The sequence below is a fragment of the Epinephelus moara genome, chromosome 18, assembly GCF_006386435.1.
Source record: "Epinephelus moara isolate mb chromosome 18, YSFRI_EMoa_1.0, whole genome shotgun sequence".
Lineage (NCBI taxonomy): Eukaryota > Metazoa > Chordata > Actinopteri > Perciformes > Serranidae > Epinephelus > Epinephelus moara.
The window spans coordinates 23,503,894-23,521,396 of record NC_065523.1 but is presented as its reverse complement, the minus strand read 5'-3'; the positions used below and the strand labels follow the sequence as shown (position 1 = coordinate 23,521,396).

At 42.7% G+C, this 17,503-nt stretch overlaps 1 protein-coding gene across 2 annotated transcripts in view; it reads right to left on the bottom strand.

Moving 5' to 3' along the window:
• The window catches only part of LOC126405693 (ras-related protein Rab-26-like), an 88,063-nt gene extending 82,757 nt beyond the window's left edge, over positions 1–5,306 (bottom strand). For both annotated transcript variants that reach the window (XM_050069557.1, XM_050069558.1), the window contains exons 1-2: positions 4,725–5,306; positions 2,708–2,818 (exon numbers count right to left, since the gene is read on the bottom strand). In XM_050069557.1, coding sequence (XP_049925514.1) covers positions 2,708–2,818; positions 4,725–4,919 — 306 coding nt within the window. In that variant the 5' untranslated portion in view covers positions 4,920–5,306. The remainder of the gene's footprint in view (positions 1–2,707; positions 2,819–4,724) is intronic.
• Between the last annotated feature and the right edge of the window lie 12,197 nt (positions 5,307–17,503).

Sequence of the window (17,503 nt, the reverse complement as noted above, 5' to 3'; positions counted from 1 at the left end):
TCACTCGCGTCAGAAGACTGCAAGACTAGAAGTCTGAAAATGAAAACAATCTGTGAGCTTGGAGCAGAGCTTGTGTTCAACTTTCTTGTTGTCCGTCATTTTGATGGACAGGGTCGTAAAAATTCCATCATAATCAGTGTAACCTGCTCATCCTTCATTCTCCACTGCACCAATCCCTCTTTTTTTTTTTTTTTTTTAAAGATATGTTTTTGGGCATTTTCGCCTTTAATGGATAGGACAGCCAAGTGTGAAAGGGGGGGAGAGAGAGAGGGGGATGACATGCAGCAAAGGGCCACAGGCTGGACTCGAACCCGGGCCGCTGCGGCAACAGCCTTGTATATGGGGCGCCTGCTCTATCCACTAAGCCACCGACACCCCACCAATCCCTCTTTTTACTCATTTTTTGGATTCCAGAGTTTTAGTAACATCAGTAATCAACAGCAAATGTGTGACGCTTCGGCTGTGCGGGTGTTGCTGAACATGACTTCTCTAATTTTTCACTATTTAAAATGGGTATAATCTTATTTCAATGCAAATCTGCAAGCAGCCTATTGATACACTTGGCACATCCTTGCCCTGCTCTTACTTTGTTTGTCATGAGACTCCTGGAAGTGTATGAGCTCCGTGACCAGAGACAGAGGCTCTGTGTCGGATGTTAGCCTCTGCAGCTGTGTTAACTCATGCAAACCAGGCAGCCCTACTTTTTCAGATTTGTACATCAGTGCCATCACAGTTATTGGGCTTTTTAAGTTTCCGACACTCAGCTGCCAGGACATTTTGCATTTGCACATTTGCAGACTTGTACTCTTCAGCCCCAACTGGGACTGACTCGAGTGACATCAAGGAGAAGGTACCAGAGCCTTCGTGCCTGCTCCACCAGACTCACGAACAGCTTCAACCACCAAGCTGTCAGGAAACTGAACTCTCTCCCCCAGCCCCCAGTAAACTGAGGCACTGCAGCCTGACACACAATACACACACACACACACACAACACAGCCCTGACCCTCTACCCCACCCACCCCCATAAACTCTGGTTACCTATACTAACCATATTACCCAAAAGGCACCAGCCACTTCACCATATACTGTTCTTGTCTGTTGAAAATGTGCACATTTGAATTGACTGCAGTTAGTTCTTTGGACTTCTTGGTTGCTCTTATTTATTAATTTTTTTGTATTATTATTATTTGTATTAGTTTCTATGCTATACTATCCTTTTGCACTGTCTGCATCGTGGGTCAATTCAGAGTGAGACGTTGTTCCGATTCTCTGTATGCCTGTACATAACTGTAGAATTGACAATAAAGCCTCTTGAATCTTGAATCTTGAATTTTGCAATGCCTACCACTGCAATGGCTCAAACAAAGGGGTAACCTCTTTGGCTGAGGCCAGCGAGACGACATGATCATGTATGTGAGCTCAAAGACATGAGCAGACAACAGCTCATTAATATGTACACGCCACCAACTGGACAGGGGTGTGGATTACTTAAAGTTACAGTAGATCTCTCAGTGTTTCCAATCTGTCAAAATGATGGACGGCCTCCAGATTTTTCCGTCAATGTCATATACAAATAATTGGTAACACGACCCCTGCTGTTAAGTTTGGCTCTGGTTTCAAGTTGAAAATAAGTCAGCTTACCAGACCTCTACAGCCCGCTGCTCATCTCTGATTGAGGCTGGCGGCTTGAGGCTACATCATTTGCTACCAGCATAACGAACCCAAACCTTTGACCTAAGGTCGGCACTCGAGTTGCACTGCAGGTGGAGCTAGGCAATATATTACTATTATATCGATACTGTGATGAGACTAGACATCATAGTCTTAGATTTTGGATGTTGCAGTATTATAAGTGTCGTCTTGTCCTGGTTTGTAATTTTCTGAACCTACCTACCTACCAGACTGTTCTGGCTGTTCTATTATTTGCTCTTACTGACCAAAAATGTCAATAGTCAACCCTACAATATCATCGCAATGTCGATATTGAGGTATTTGGGGAAAAAAAAAATTATTTGATTTTCTCTATATCGTCCAGCCCTAATGTGGGTGTGCAGTCACCAGGTTTTAACAAGGAAGATGAATGCACGGAGTGTTTCTGGCTCTGCCGCATTGATTTCGATCGAGTCTGACAACAGCACAGGAGTACGATGCTAGATCAGCATGAAACTACTACATGAAATTGTCCAGAAAAAGTCCAGTGATTAAAAGCACTAGTTCAGCGAACACCCAGGGCTGTTACTGTACTGTAGCTGACCCTGTGCATGAGGTCACTGTAGAGCTGGAGGGAGGCAACTGTGTCCTTTTGCCGCCCTGGGTCAGAGTGTTACTCAGAGCGGTCGCCTGTCTCTGCGTCCTGGACACCTGAGTGTGATCATTAGAAAAGATGGACACGTTCCTTCCTGGCTGCCCATGTGGGACCGCAAAACTAGCACATGAGAGACACACTTATCAACCAGGGAGACTAAAAAACTAAAGCATGTCAAACTAATTTAAGAAATCAATATCCTATCTTGTTAGACGTCTAACACAGGAAATACTCATAGCTCTGGGGCATTAAAGACACTGAATAGCTTTGAAAAAAATCTCATTAGTACATATGGCCCCATTTTTATTAAAGGTACTAAACCTGATGGTGTGTTTGCATGCATGTGGGTGATTTGTCAGTTTTTGCTTGTTTGACTTTGGTTGCATTGATTTCAACTCACCCTAAAGTCGATGCCCACGGTGGAGATGAAGCTGCCAGCCAGGAAAGCGCCGTCTTTAAAACGCACCAGTAGACATGTTTTCCCCACACCTGAGTCTCCAACCAGCATCACCTGCAAAGGAATACAGGAGGGAAAAACTCAGCCAGGAATAACTGGAGGGCTGAACAAAGAAACACACACACACACACACAGAAAAATGTGCAAACAGAGGTGCGAGGGATAAAACTTCAGTCTGTCTGACTAATCGATAAAGGTAAATGTCAAAAAAAAAGTGAAGAAACGAGCATAAAAAAAGACATGTAGGAGCACGAAGAAGAGGGAGCTTTTGCTCATATGTTTAATTTTATATCAGTGTCTGGTTGTTTGTCCTCAGGAAGAAAAAAACAGGACATTTGAATCATTCAGCTAAATTAATCCTGGTATTTTGGTGCGTGGCCAGTGAAGAGGGTGGATGTGAATGAGTGTGTGACTGCTCATTATGGCCACCCAGTGGATGCCCTTTCTGTAAGTGTGTGAATGTACACAACCGTCTTAAATGCACATCTCATGGATGTGTGCAGACACACAAAACAGACACACTCAGGCTTTGCTCTTGCTCTTTTTATTCCGAGCTGTGATGAAGTTAAAGGTTTGATGTGGTTACTGTTATCGGGTTAGCTGAGAGACTGTGATGCCCTAGACCCTGGAAATCAAAAGGGCCTCTTGGGTGCTCAGAGGAGATGAAAGCCAGGAGGAAGAATGAAGGGATGTAACAGGGTCAGATACAAAATACAGCAGGGTAATATGCATGAAGATCACGCCCTCTGTATTTCAACTCTTTCTATCTGTTGTTCTTCCTCTCTCTCATGACTTCACCATGAAACAGCTTGACATGTGCTTAATGTTTGCAGGGGTGTGCAGGAGGAGGCACCTGGTCTCTCCCTGCCCTTAGGTTTTTATAAATAAATGCAATCAATTTCCTCTCTGACTCAATGCAGAATAGCGATCAGAGGGAACGGTAAATGCTGAAACGTGGCACAGTGAAATCAGGGAGAGGTCCACTCTTAAGGTAAGAGCTACAGGTGGGATCTTTTGATCCAACACAACATCAAAATGAGCATTATGGCAAGAGCTCTAGGAAGAATTAGGACAAAAATTGGAGTGAATATTGTTGGATTTCTGCCTGAACATGCTGCTACTTGTCATATCACATAACCAAATGTATTTACAGGAGTATATCTTGCTTCAGCTCAGGCTGAAACTGCAAAAAGTGGCTTTTTTTGCAGTTGATAATTTATTGGCTGTAAGGATGCTGTGTACTGTAGAGATGGGAGCCCCTGCAGCCAACAAATAATTAATCTAATAAAGATATCTGCAGCTCACATGGAGCAATCAATCCAATTTCCCTGCAGGAAGAGCACCACAAAGACATCATGCGCTCGCATCAAACAGCTGCTTCAAAAACACGGAGTAGGTGGCACAAGTCCCTTGAAGCTATGTTGGGAGTACACACTGCGAATCTGTGGGTGTGAAACTGTGTTTGTGTTGTGGTGAGGTGACAGTTCTCTACTCGCAAACCACACTGAAATCGCTCACTGTAAATGCAAAAGCCAGTCATATGTGCAGCAGGGACAACACATGCATTCAACCAGTGGCACACAATGATTTGTTTGCTGGCTGTTGCACGGCAGAGTGCACCTCTCTGGGTTATCGATCGACTATTGACACAGCTGGTGTCAGCAGCCCGCTGCTGTTTAATGAATAAAGGTGGTTGTAAAACGGAAGACAATGAAAGATGGACAGGAGGAAGACACTGAGGAAGAATATAGTAGACAACAAACACATGTACTGTGTGTGTTTTTCTTCTTTAACTGATATATTTTTGCCCTAAAAGCCAAAAAAGTGTCCATATGATCATTTACTCTGTGCATTGTTTGTAATTTCTGTTATTTTGGGGCGTTAAATGTCAGGAATCAAAGCCCACTTTAATGTGAGTTGCAGTTTGTTATCATGCATTTGCTAAACAACAACATCCTACCTTGAAAGCGATGTCATAAAACTCGCTGCTGTTGCTGATGGAGGGTCTGCTGGGATGGACCACGCCGTTCATCTGAACAATCCCCGGGCTGCTCCTCGCTGCCTTCCCGGCGGTGGTGGTCCCTTTCCCGGTGGGGCTGCCCGCAGACGGGCTGCTGCTCCCGGCTTTGCCTTTGGCAGTCTTCTTGCGAGACATTTCAAGGTTTCAAAAGCAAACAACAACAACAAAAACAAAAATCTTCCGAGGGCTTAAAAGTTGCTGCAGCGAGGAACTTGAATCAGCAGACTTGTTTTCACCTGCGCGTTGAACGCATGTTCCTCGACACCTCCTCTACTCAAAGTGAGGAGCGAGAATTGTCCCGAAATGTGGAAAAAACAAAACGCGCTCGCTTCCGTTGTTGGTGTTGGTGTTGTTGAGCCGCTTCCTGCTGCTGGCAGCTTGCTCTTTTCAGGACAACAGCCTCGGCACTGCGCGTTAGAGCGGCAGCGATGTGATGTGATGTGGCACAAAACTCCACCTTGAGCGCAAAACAGCCAGGACGCAGGGGCGCTGCACTTTGAGCTGAGAGGCGCCTCAGCCCTTCATCCTCACACTATAAACTCACTGTGCTCCTCAGGGACAAATATTGTGGGTTTGTTGTGGAGACTGTGGTAACTTTGACCACGTGACTTATCTGTTGACAAGGTAACTGTACGGCCTGTATAATACAGATGGATTATCACTGATGATTATGAAGGGAACACAGGACACTGCTCATGGTGCTGCATTTACATCATGATGTGACACTGATGTTAGTCAAAATCAGTTTATGTCTCATAAGGTTAGAAATATTTTTCTCAGTGGATATTTTCTTGCAATAATCTGCTTTTTAGAATTAAGACAGTGTGTCCCTAACCTTCAAAATAAGATGCATTTACCATATTTGGAGCATATGTGCCAATATATGTAGGTTTCATGTGTGTATTGGGCAAACTTCCGGCCTACCTCTGCACCCTTAAGTGTGTCAGCTCAGGTAGTTACCAGCTACCCTCCCCCAGGTGGTTGCTTTTTTTAATGTACCCCAGGTTTTAACAGATCTGTGGAAAACTGCATTCTCCTGCTCTGCACCTTGGACATGGAGCAATCTTAAAAACGATCCACATTTAGAAACACTTCTATCCTTTGGTGAATTTAAGGGCATCATAAAGAATGTGGTGACAGAGGCATGTGCTTGTTTTTCTTGAGAGACCACTATGTTGGAATAGTTGTTGTTTTATTGTGGATTTTTTTGTATTAGAAGTTGTATTTGTTGCATTAAGTGTGTCTCTTGTAAAACAGGCTTTCAATCTCAATAGGACTTCCTGCTTAAATAAAGGTTAAATGAAAATGTATGCATGTTTATGATGTGTGTGTGCCTGTGTGAACACAACATGTGTGTTGAACTGTGTATGAATTAGTGCATGCTTAAATATTTTTGATGCGGATTCTTAAGATTAGCCAATGAGCTGAAAGTGATCCAATTAAAAAGCAATGGCTTTCACGCCTTAGATGATGTCATGCATGTATGAGGTGCTTTAAATATAATAACAGGTGTCGTCCATTCAGTTAGTGATTCAATAAGGAGCCAAGACATTGCCTACTGTAAGCAACCAAAGTAATCTGTCTACATCAGCATGACTGTTATTTATATAATGTGGAGGACAACCAGCAGCCACCTGTAGAGCGCGCTGGAGATGTGATTTCAATAATGCACCACAAGAGGGCGACATAAGAACACAAGATAGAAAGTCAGATGCAACAGGGTTTAAATAACAAAGTAGAGATGAAATCAGTCTCTCTGTAGATTATAGCTACCCGTCAGAATAAATAAAACTAAAATTCTGTATCACATAACAAATGTAAGCTTTACATCAACCTGTCTTCTTCATAGTATATTTACAGAGGCAACACAGACACAGGCATCCAGACAACCTCATTCCTATATGCAATCACCCATATTTCTCTCCAGACACTTTCATGTCAGTTGGGTAGACATAGGGAGGTTATAAAAATACAAACACGTCAGTCAATTGTTATTGTATCACCACTATACATGTACTTCTCCACATTCAGAGACACATCTGTATTCATGGATTCAGTTGCATGTAGACAGTATCGATCAAACTCCTCCTCTCCACTGGGGTTATGGAGAAGTTGTGTCCTTAGTCAGTCTCAGCAACTGCAGTAGTACTGGTGTCCTCAATCTCTCCCTCCATTGTTGGACAGTTGGTGGCTTTACATTTCTCCTGTGATCATTTTTCTGCAATCAAGCAGATATATCTGGTTTAAATTGACTGTTTTAGACAGGAAATAAACTGCTTTGTGTGTGAGAGGCGACAAAAACAAAATATGTCACATATGTGCTCATATGAGATGCATATCACACAATTTCAGTTGATTTGACAGTCATACAGTGCAGGGCAGTAATTAGAAAGCATATTGTGGGGGGCACATCCCCAGCGTACCAGAGGTGTTGATTCAAGTCACATGACTTTGACTCAAGTCAGACTTCAATTTCAATTTCAATTTATGTATTTAAAAAGGGACAGTGTATATTAATGAACATATACACGTAAATATGCCATATTATAGCCGTAGGCTAGTTTCCATCTGTAGTCCCTTGGCAGGTTGATATTACAACAGATAAAATAGAAAAAAAGAAAAGAAACAGAACACACACAATACAAGTACACGGATCATTCAAGACATATACATACAAGTACACAGAACAGAGTACAGAGACCAGTCGAGCTAGTGTGCAAAAAAGTCCAAGTGGAGTTGCAGGACTTTTGATTCTGTAAAGTCTAAAGTTTACAGCTTTTGACTGAGACCCTCAAACCCAAAGATTAAAAGGTATGTCATTTCAAATGTTAACGCTATTTACTTCCAGTTGGCACTTTATTCCCCAGATCCACTTTGTTGGAACCTATCTGACAGCATCTCAAGTTGCGGGAGAGAACCATCAAGAATGAACTGTAAATGTTATTGAGCAGCAATTGTAAAAAAAAAAATACACCAAAGATAATTTCATTCACATATAAAATCTATGCTGTGGTCAACAAAAAATGTGCAGGTCGAAAATGACAGACGTCGCTCAAGATTTAAAGCTGCACAACGAACAGTAGGTTGAGGACTTGGGACTTGGACTTGAGTACAGACACTTGCAAATCAATGACTTGGTTCCACCTCTGTGTGTGCAGCAGTTTTACGCATGATCAAAAGCCGTTGCTCGCCTGCTTATGTCACTGTACGCATCGAAAGTGGACAACTACACTGTAATATTAGTGTTAGTTTGGGGGGTGGGGGGGCAGTTCAGCTTCCTCCAGCCGCCATCAACAAGCTGGTTGTGATCACCGCAGAACAAGACGGTCACTGGCCTCTCTGTGACTCTAACCCACACCCGTTATAATTCACAACACAATTCAAACGTCTCTCTGTGACATGGAGGATGTCACTCTGTAGCGGGGGCCACATATTGTCTCCATTTGCAACAAAGAACAGCAGCATATTCTGGTCAGACCCCGATCCCTCTGTGGTCAGTAATGAGATGCTGTTGTTTCCCCCTCCTCTGTAATCTAGTTTGTTATGCAATGTGAAATTTGTGTATGATACAACTGCCTTTCTGATCAGGTGCCAGGCTGTCCAGGCTCATTAGAATACGCTCAAAGATCACAGCCCAGAGACCTTGTTTGCTCCCTTGTTTGAAGTGAGCTTGTATTACCTTTGACCTTTACAGTGTGTAGCCTGAATAATACCAGGGAAGTTCAGCTGATTAAAAGCTAAATCAGGAAAAAAACACCAGAGCAATAAACAGCTTGTGAGTCATATTTAAAGCAGTTTCTGAGCAGCGAATAAAATTTGACAGTTTGTTCACCTCTCACTGGATTTGGCGACGGATCCTTTTGTGGTAAATATTCATTGTGGTAAACTTTTGATGTAAAAATAAAACTTAATCTAACATCAAAGCACCAAGCATATGCTAGTCCTCTTTTATTTCCCAACTGCCAAACATTGCAGCTTGCACAGCGAAGCGAGCAAGACGAAATTACACTACATAGACTTTTCGGGGACGTCACTTGTTTGACCCCGGAGTTTCTGAGCAGCTCTGGTTGTAAACACACAGACAGCTGTAGCCTCTGGTTTCTGTCTCTAAATCTGCTATCTGTCAGCATTTTTCCACACTCCACCCAACTCAGCGCAGAGCAGGGAGTGGAGCGTCATTGGTTTGAGGGAACACAAACCCCAAAATCCACCAACCCCCTTGCACAACTCCCCTCGACAGCTGAGATTCGTTCTACCCGTGAAGCAGCTGTCTACCGCGGCAACAGCTGGGCATTTTGGAGGGAAGAGGGGACGTGGATGGACAGAGTGGTTGGAATCCGGCCCTGGTTTCAGAGAAATTAACAGCCTTGTCAAGATGAGTTAAATATGCCCGATGAGTGTACTGTGCGTTGCAAGGCTATAATGTGTACGTGTGTGCCATATGCTTGTGTGTGTCTCTGCTAACAAGCAGCACCAGCACATAAAAAGCTCTCTGAATACAAACTGTGGAGGCAGTTAAGAGAAGCAAATGTGCCTTTTTCTTTGCTAACGCTAACAAGGCGGTGATCAAATTAAATCATTTTGTTTTCCAGTGTCGTGCACTGTAAATCAACTGTGTGATTCAGCTGTGGAGAATGCATCAAATCACATCGTTTCAACACGTTAATTAGGAGCAAATTACAGCCCTCTTTCCTGGGTGCAAGCATCATTAGAGCTGTTCCATCTCCATGACAATAAGTCAAACAGCCCGACAAGTGTGGGTGAGCGTAAGCGCAATGTACTCTGTCAGGTGCTTGAATAAACATTGTGAGCGGGAACATGGCTATAAGTGTGTGTGCCCAATGCAGTGAGGTCATAACGCCCTCAGGGTCACGTCAATCTGCAGGCGCACCCAAAGGCCAGGCATTTGTCAGTTTACTCAGGGTCGGGTGCCCCGAACTTGGGCTGGGTGGCGTGCAGCAGCCTGGCCAGTCGCTCAACCAAAGTCACAGCAACTGTTGATCTGTTGGCCGCTCTCTCTCTCAGCTGCCTGCGACCCGAGTGCCGCGAGGAGGGGCGGGGGGCGTCCTGCCAGCCGGCATCCCTGTTTGTCAGGCCTTGGCGAGAGCAGCCATCAGTGGACTGGTACTGCCTGGCACTTATTCGCTCCCCGAGGCATCTTAAATGAGAGAAACAGAGTGTGTGTTTGAGGGAGAGGAAAATGGGTGGCATGAGTGCTGCTTGTTTGTAGTGTGCAATGTGAAAAATAAGTTACAGAGGACATGTTTTGATTCATTCTTTAATGTATAGGTACAATATAACTGGCAATCTTGACCTATAATACTTATCATTTATTCAGTTAGAGATATCCATTACTTTAACTTCAGTTCCAACCTACTCTATTGTCTTGTACCACTTTTAATGGCCTTACCTTACGTCACTGAAAAACAATAAAACGCATTGAAGAGTCTTACACGCAGCTATCAGTCGTGTCAATCACTACTCATGAACTGCGGTCAAACTAGGCAGCACTGATCAAATATGAATCAAGATTCTGTTGATGCCTTGCCTACTTCTTACCTTACATGTTTTCATTAACAAAACAAAGTTTGCTCTGCCTGGTGGGCGGTGCTTGGTACTTTGCTGGGCTGTTTCCAACATGGCAGCCGGGTCACAAACTGTCTCATTTCACAGCTAAACAGTACACTAAAATATGTTTCTGAAAACATGTGAGGTGAGAAATTGGCAATGCAGTAACAGAGTCTTCATCATATTTCATCGGTGCTGCCTAGTTTGACAGTTTACATAAGCAGTGATGGACATGCTGCGTTTCCGAGATTCCTCGGCTCGGATTGGTTGTGTATTTACGTGAGAAAGGCCAAGCGCTACAAGGCACTAGAATAGGCAGAGGAATATGATTTTTTTTTCATCTGTTTAATGTGGATATAGTGACGGTTTCAGCAATTATGACATAAAGTTAGTTTTTTTAAAGTTACAAACTACAGCTTTAGAGCGGCTGTAAATTATATTTTTGTATAAAAACACAACACGAAATGTCGTCTTTCCTTTGGACATCGCTTGCTATAATCGTATTTCAACTGGGACAAATCGTAGGTCACATATCACATATCAATTCTCGCCTCCCTCCATTGGCTGCCAGTTAACTTCACTGCCAATTCTACCCTCACTAGTCGTCCCTAGATCAAGGCTGGTAACTAAAGATGACCGGGCTTTTGCCGTCAGGGAATTCGGCTGTCTAGTACATGACGCGTTTTTAAATCATGGCTTAAAACAAATTATTTTCTTTCCCGTTAATGCCTGATTTGTACTTTTGTGACTTGTAACCTTTCTATTTTATTTCCTTTGTATTTTTTTGTTGTCTTATTTCTATGCATTTCTTTGTAACCTTGTTTAGAGAAGTGCTGTACAAATAAAAAATGTTGTGTTGGGAAGGTTACTTCGGAAATGTAAAGGGTTTTTAGATCACTAGTTCCCCTGTTAAAAATATAATAAGTAATGCAACTATTTCCAATACGTTATGTTTTGATTACTTGACTAACAAATGTTTTAAACTGGGCAATAAAAGCGACAGAATGAATGTTAAATTCTACAAACTTTTTTTTTTTTTACCAAAAACAACACATTTGGATGTAACCCTTTTATAATCACCAACATTTTGATTAGTAACTGTAATTTAATTACACATCTTTTTCCTCAGTAACTGTAACTGATTACAGTTACATCATTTTGTAATTTAATTACATATAACTCCTCAGCACTGGCTATAATACACCAAAATGAAACAAAGTCAGTCACTAAATGGTGAGGGGGAATGAGATTAGAGGACATCCAGTTTTAATCAGGCATATTTGATATAAAGAACCTTTATAAGCTGTAAGCTATTGTCATTACCATCTGTCCTGCATCTCTCTCTGTCTCTGTCTCTCTCTCTTTCTGTCTCATTGTGTCATACGGATTACTGTTAATTTATTAAGTTGATCTGTTCTGTACGACATCTATTGCACGTCTGTCCTTCCTGGAAGAGGGATCCCTCCTCAGTTGCTCTTCCTGAGGTTTCTACTGTTCATTTTTCCCTGTTAAAGGGTTTTTTTGGGGAGTTTTTCCTTATCCGCTGTGAGGGTCCTAAGGACAGAGGGATGTCGTATGCTGTAAAGCCCTGTGAGGCAAATTGTGATTTGTGATATTGGGCTTTATAAATAAAATTGATTGATCGATTGATTGATTGATATATTAGTTAAATTTTTAATGCAGTTTCATTGCTGTGGCTGCAACTTAAACTTGGGATTGCCTTTTAATTTGAGATGACTTGTTAACTTTTCTCTGCTCCTGAGTTCCCTCCTGGGAGACAAAAGGTGATGCATAAATGATCAAAGTAAAAGGTTTTATGTCCTCACTGTACTGTGTGTGCAATTCCTTGATACCTCTATATGCTGTAGCGAACACGACTGGAGAGAAATGAACCTTTGCACAAACAATGTGTTCTGGTGGCTTGAAATTGCCTTGGCGTGATCGTTCGCTCAATCTTGCCATGCTTTAATGTGCTAAACCAGTGAAGCCAAGGCCTGACTTCAAATCTGTCATCATACAAAATTTTTTAATTCTCTTTCCTCTACGTCGTAAAAAAGGTGACACCGTTAATTATTACCTTTCCAAAGACGTCACCACAGCATCTCGGTGTCACACTCGCAATTTCCACCTCTGCTTTAACACTGTTTTCACAGTCACTGCTCTTTTTTTTTTCTTCATTTTTTAATTTTGCTGTAACCCAGCAGGGGGTCTGTATTAGTAAGGCCTCAGAGAGCCGTAGCAGGGTTTAATCTGAAGTGTTGAAAATAATACATACCCAACCCTCCCCGGACCCTTTAAAAGATCCAGACATGAGAGTCTGAGCCAGGGTACCAGGATGGAAAAACTCTACGAGGGTAATAATCACTACCAGGGGCCCAATTTTCCCCAATATCTGCTCCTTATTTCACTCCCCTTATTTATTTGGATATAGGCCCTTTAAGTTAAATTTAATTTGAAACTGCTCCGCATTTCTACGGATTGATTTAAGGTGCAAGACACTTTTGTTTCCACTTGCAAAGATGCCAGTCTGTCATCTGAAGAAAAAGGGTACTGGGTGCATTTGATGGGTGTGTTATCCGAGGCCCGACCATAAATCCTTGCTAATCCAGGGTGCTTCCTGCAAGCGTCAGTGTCACTGTCTGTTTCTGTGGTGATCAGATTTATGACCTCACACATGGTGTCAAACAGGAAGCATTTGGCGTGGAGTGCACTGACACACCGAAACATGCAGAGTAAGCACAGGAGTCCTTTCACACACTGATCATGAGATTCATTGGCCTCATGTTAAGTTGGATCGAGTTGGAGCAAAAAAGTAAAGGGGCGTAAACCGGAGAAAAAGCAGAGATTCACTACAAGGCGTGCCTAAATTGCTCACTGCCATTTCAATCCTCTCTCTGCTCTCAGACGCAGAACAGATTGAGTTTTAGGTGGCTGTAATTTTTCACAGCTTAGCGGAGGCCAGGATAAAACATGACTCACTGTCCACTTTCTCCCTCATGCTGCAGGAGCAGAGGTGGGCACTACATGTCTGAGCTCAGGTGGAGCCGCGGCAATAAAAGGAGATGACACACGCATAATATACACATAAACACACACACATTACATACAAGCTGCGGCAGAGAGTGGGCACATAAGCACCAACTGGAGAGAGCCATGGTGAGCGGGAAAAGGTGTGAGCAGGAAAAGTGGTGTGTGTGGGTGAGTGTGAATATGCGAGAGTGTGCGTGTGTATTTGTAGAGTTTTTGCAGTTGTGACAGCTGGGATGAAGGAGTGGAGGCGGCGTGTGTGATTGGAGGAGGTGCCAACAGAGCAAGTGTCTCTTTATTTTCATCACACACAAGTGTGTCTGTGTGTGGATATATGTTCATGAACGCTATGTACATCTGTGTTTGTGCCTGTGAATCTAGCCTGTATGTACAGAACAGTCTGATCTTGTTTGATATGAGTGCAATATGGAGCCGTCATACGATGTATGTAAATTAGCCTCGTGTTTACATGATACATCCATGTTTTGATGTAATTGCTACTGCCTGTGCAGTTAAAGGGTCAATGCAGCCAAATCACTAAGAGAAAAAAAACCTCACTGTGCATTGTAGTTCTGGTTTTGTTTGCAATAAATAAAAGTCAAAATTGGACAACTTTGCAGAACACCAGGTCACATCCACTGCAAACAATTTAAAAATGCAGTCTCAACCCAATCTCAAGAATAAATGTTGTGCTGTGGTTAATAAGTGGTTACATTTAGGCACAAAAACATTGGTTATGGTCAGGAAAAGATCACAAAAAGATGTTTTGGCTTAAAATACCCGACTCTGTTGGCACATTTGCATCTGGAAATGCAGCTGATGTCTCACTTAAAAACAACCACTTTTGGTGCCACAATTGCAGCTGGATGCAGACAATGTCTCACTAAGAAAATGCCAAGAAACAGATAGTTTTGGTGCTGGAAATGCCACCGATGTCTTGCTAAAAATCAGCCGACTTTGGTGGTGCAATCTTGGCTGGAAATGCTGCAGATGACTGACTAAAAAACAATCAATTTTGGTTGGAAATGCTGCAGATGTCTCGCTAAAAACAGCTCATTTTTGGGGCACAATTGCGAAAAAACAAAAATGCCAAGGAGCAGCCAGTATTGGTGGCTTCATCGCCGTTGGAAATGCAACCATGTTGCTAAAAACAGCCGATTTCGGTGGCACAATCATGGCTGAAAATGCAGCTGATGTCTAGCTAAAAACAGCCGATTTTGATTGCAAGATTGTCACTGGAAATATCTGCTGGAAATGAACTTGAGTTGTTGCCATGAAAATCAGACTTGTGCATGCCCCTCGACACAACCAACGTTGGCTTTGGACATAAATCATGATGTGCAGAATCCTCTTATATGTACATAATTCCTAGGGACAGATGGAAGCCCACCTATAGCCAGGCTCTGTTAAAGTTTCTGCCTGTTCAAAAGCATCCCCACATGTACTTGCTCATGCAGGGACTGCTACGTCTCTGTACATTAAAGAGCAGGTTCTAGACCTTCTCTATATGACTTGACTGGATTGGTTTTGCGATATCCAGCTCTGCAACTTTCCCTAAAACCCCTATACAGCTGAGGTGTAATTGCATTTTCATTATAAAAGCATTGAAAATTAAATAGCAACATGTCTCTCCAGAAATAATGCCCTGGGTACTTTGAACAATCAACAGACCTCGCTATGGACAGTTTCCACTGGGGCAATTTCTTTTATTAAAAGTATTTCCAAACAAAACTACCCACAGCACGGTCTGTGAATTATCCAGGCACACACGCTGCTCTTAAAGCTAAAAAAGAATTTTTTTCAATGCTGTGAGCAGCACAACAGAATTCTTGTGACCGCCTTTGTATGGGTGGAGGTGAACGCACTAACTAGCACAACTGAAAGTATCTGCAGAGCCTGATGCAACTAAATGTCTTCCTGCAGTTCGGGTGAACCTATCCTTCAGGATTTTGCATGTTTTGGTCATTGTACCAGTGTATCTGCTTACTTTGCATGTGATTGTGTATGTATGTGTGTGTGTGTGTGTGTGTGTGTGTGTGTGCTGTGTAGGTGAGGTCACTCCGGTGCTGCTGCAGTAACAAGCCATGGCAGCAGCTGCAGGGAGGCAGGCAGGCAATGATGAGGTCATTCAGCAGGCAGGATTAAGGCCGTGACAACTGGCTCTGCGGCCAGTGCCAGTGCTGACCGGGGCAGTTGTGCAGTGGGCATGGTGCTCCAGTCCCAGCTCTGCACCAGCATTACCCCACTGTTGTTTTTTCATTAGCTTGGTACTGGCCCAGGGCGCTGTGCGGCTTGCCAGGCACACAGCGTGAACCCACAGTTGTTGCAGGGCTTTAGAGCCCTCTCACTCCGTCCCCCTCTCCATTCGTCTCTGTCTGTGGTCGCACACTGTGACCGCGGCCCTCACAGGGAATAAAGGATCAGGTTACGTCCCAAACACACTCGTTAACTCAATTATGCAAACCTTTAATGCTTTGATGTGTCGCGATAAGGCCAGGATTATTGAACGGACAGATGCCATCTGACCACAGCAGAGCTTTGTTGCCACATGCCTCAGCTACAGTTGATGAGAGATGGACAAAATGGACTGGGGAGGGTCAGGAGAACGGCCACTTATAACCTGAAAGGGCTGAAAGACAGGGACAGGCATGGAAGATATCAAAGTGGATAGAAGCTTTTTCACGATCTTCAAATGTCAGCTTGACATTTAAGGTGTGAAAACCTAAAATAGCTTGTAATGGATGAAACAGTTCCAAATTCACTTTACCTCACATCTGTTTAAAACATGAAGGAGTAACAGGATGTGCTATGTGTGGCTCTAAATTAGGTGATTTCGGGATCCATTTTCAATTTTCCGCACTTTAAATTCTCCTCGTTTGCTTGCAAAATGATGAAAATGCATAAAACACAGCAGCTAGTCCTTCATTGGTTCCCACTTATTTTTCAGTGGAGCTTGGACATAAACCTAAAACCATTAGCCGCACCACTGAGACCAATTAGCAAAACGTGGCCAAACAAACCTTCCCCTGCTTTTACAACTTGTTCTCTCTTCTTACTCTCCCTCCACTTTTTCTCTCACTTCTTTTGTGGCAGACTGAGACACAGTTTCTCAGTCTCTCGGCCTGTGCTGATAAGTGATTTATTTAATATGAGCATTCTTGCTTTGCAACTGTAGGGATGCTCTCTTACGGCCCGAAGGCCTGACATATTGATGTCTATCTCCCACATAAGCTCCAGATGTGAACTCACTGGCTTGATGTTTGGTTCTGATGTTTTTTAGGGGGGAATGGATGGATTAGCTCAGCTGGAAAACTTTGCAGCCACAGACCAACAGTCTGACCTGAAATAGCCAATGAACAAAGAGATGATGGTGACAGGCACCCTACAGTTATTCTGGGCTCAGTTATACATTTATCCCTTTACTTCAGAGATGCTGCCTAAGCTTTTATAGACCATACTTCTGTTCACTGATAATACATTCAGTTCAAGCACAACAGTGTGAGCACAGTAAACATTTCCCCACTAGGTGGCAATGCAGTTGCAGACTCATCGTAGAGGGGAGATAAACACCTGTGGGATCACAACATCTCACTTCATGCCTTCTCCCTGCTGTCCTCTTGTGTGTCCCAAGTCTTTTAGAACATGTTATATTATCATTTGCTAAACAATTAAAGAGAAACCATTTAATTTCTCTGTTTCAGACGCAAGGGAAATGATAAAGAAGAGGGGCTTTAAATCAAATTTTGTTGATGTACTTTGCAAAATATATGCAAGTGAATCCGCAAAAACAGTGTTGTGCTATTTACAGATCACAATTTTATGTCATTGTGTTTAATTTAGATGTTAGATTTGATGATTTTTGTTTCATGGAGAGTATCACAGACTATTTAAATTTGATTGAATCCTATTTGAATGTGTCATTACGTCTGACAGTCAGGCAAAATTGGATTAAAGGATTATTCATTTATTGTTTGCAAAAAAAATAAGCACTTTGCATTTTGCCCAATACAATTACATTATAATACCTGATATAACAATTAGGAAATGGTTCAGAAACAAGTGACAAGAGGACTGCTCATATCCTGTTTGCTTCATTTTGCATTAAGTAATGTTATATATGGTGT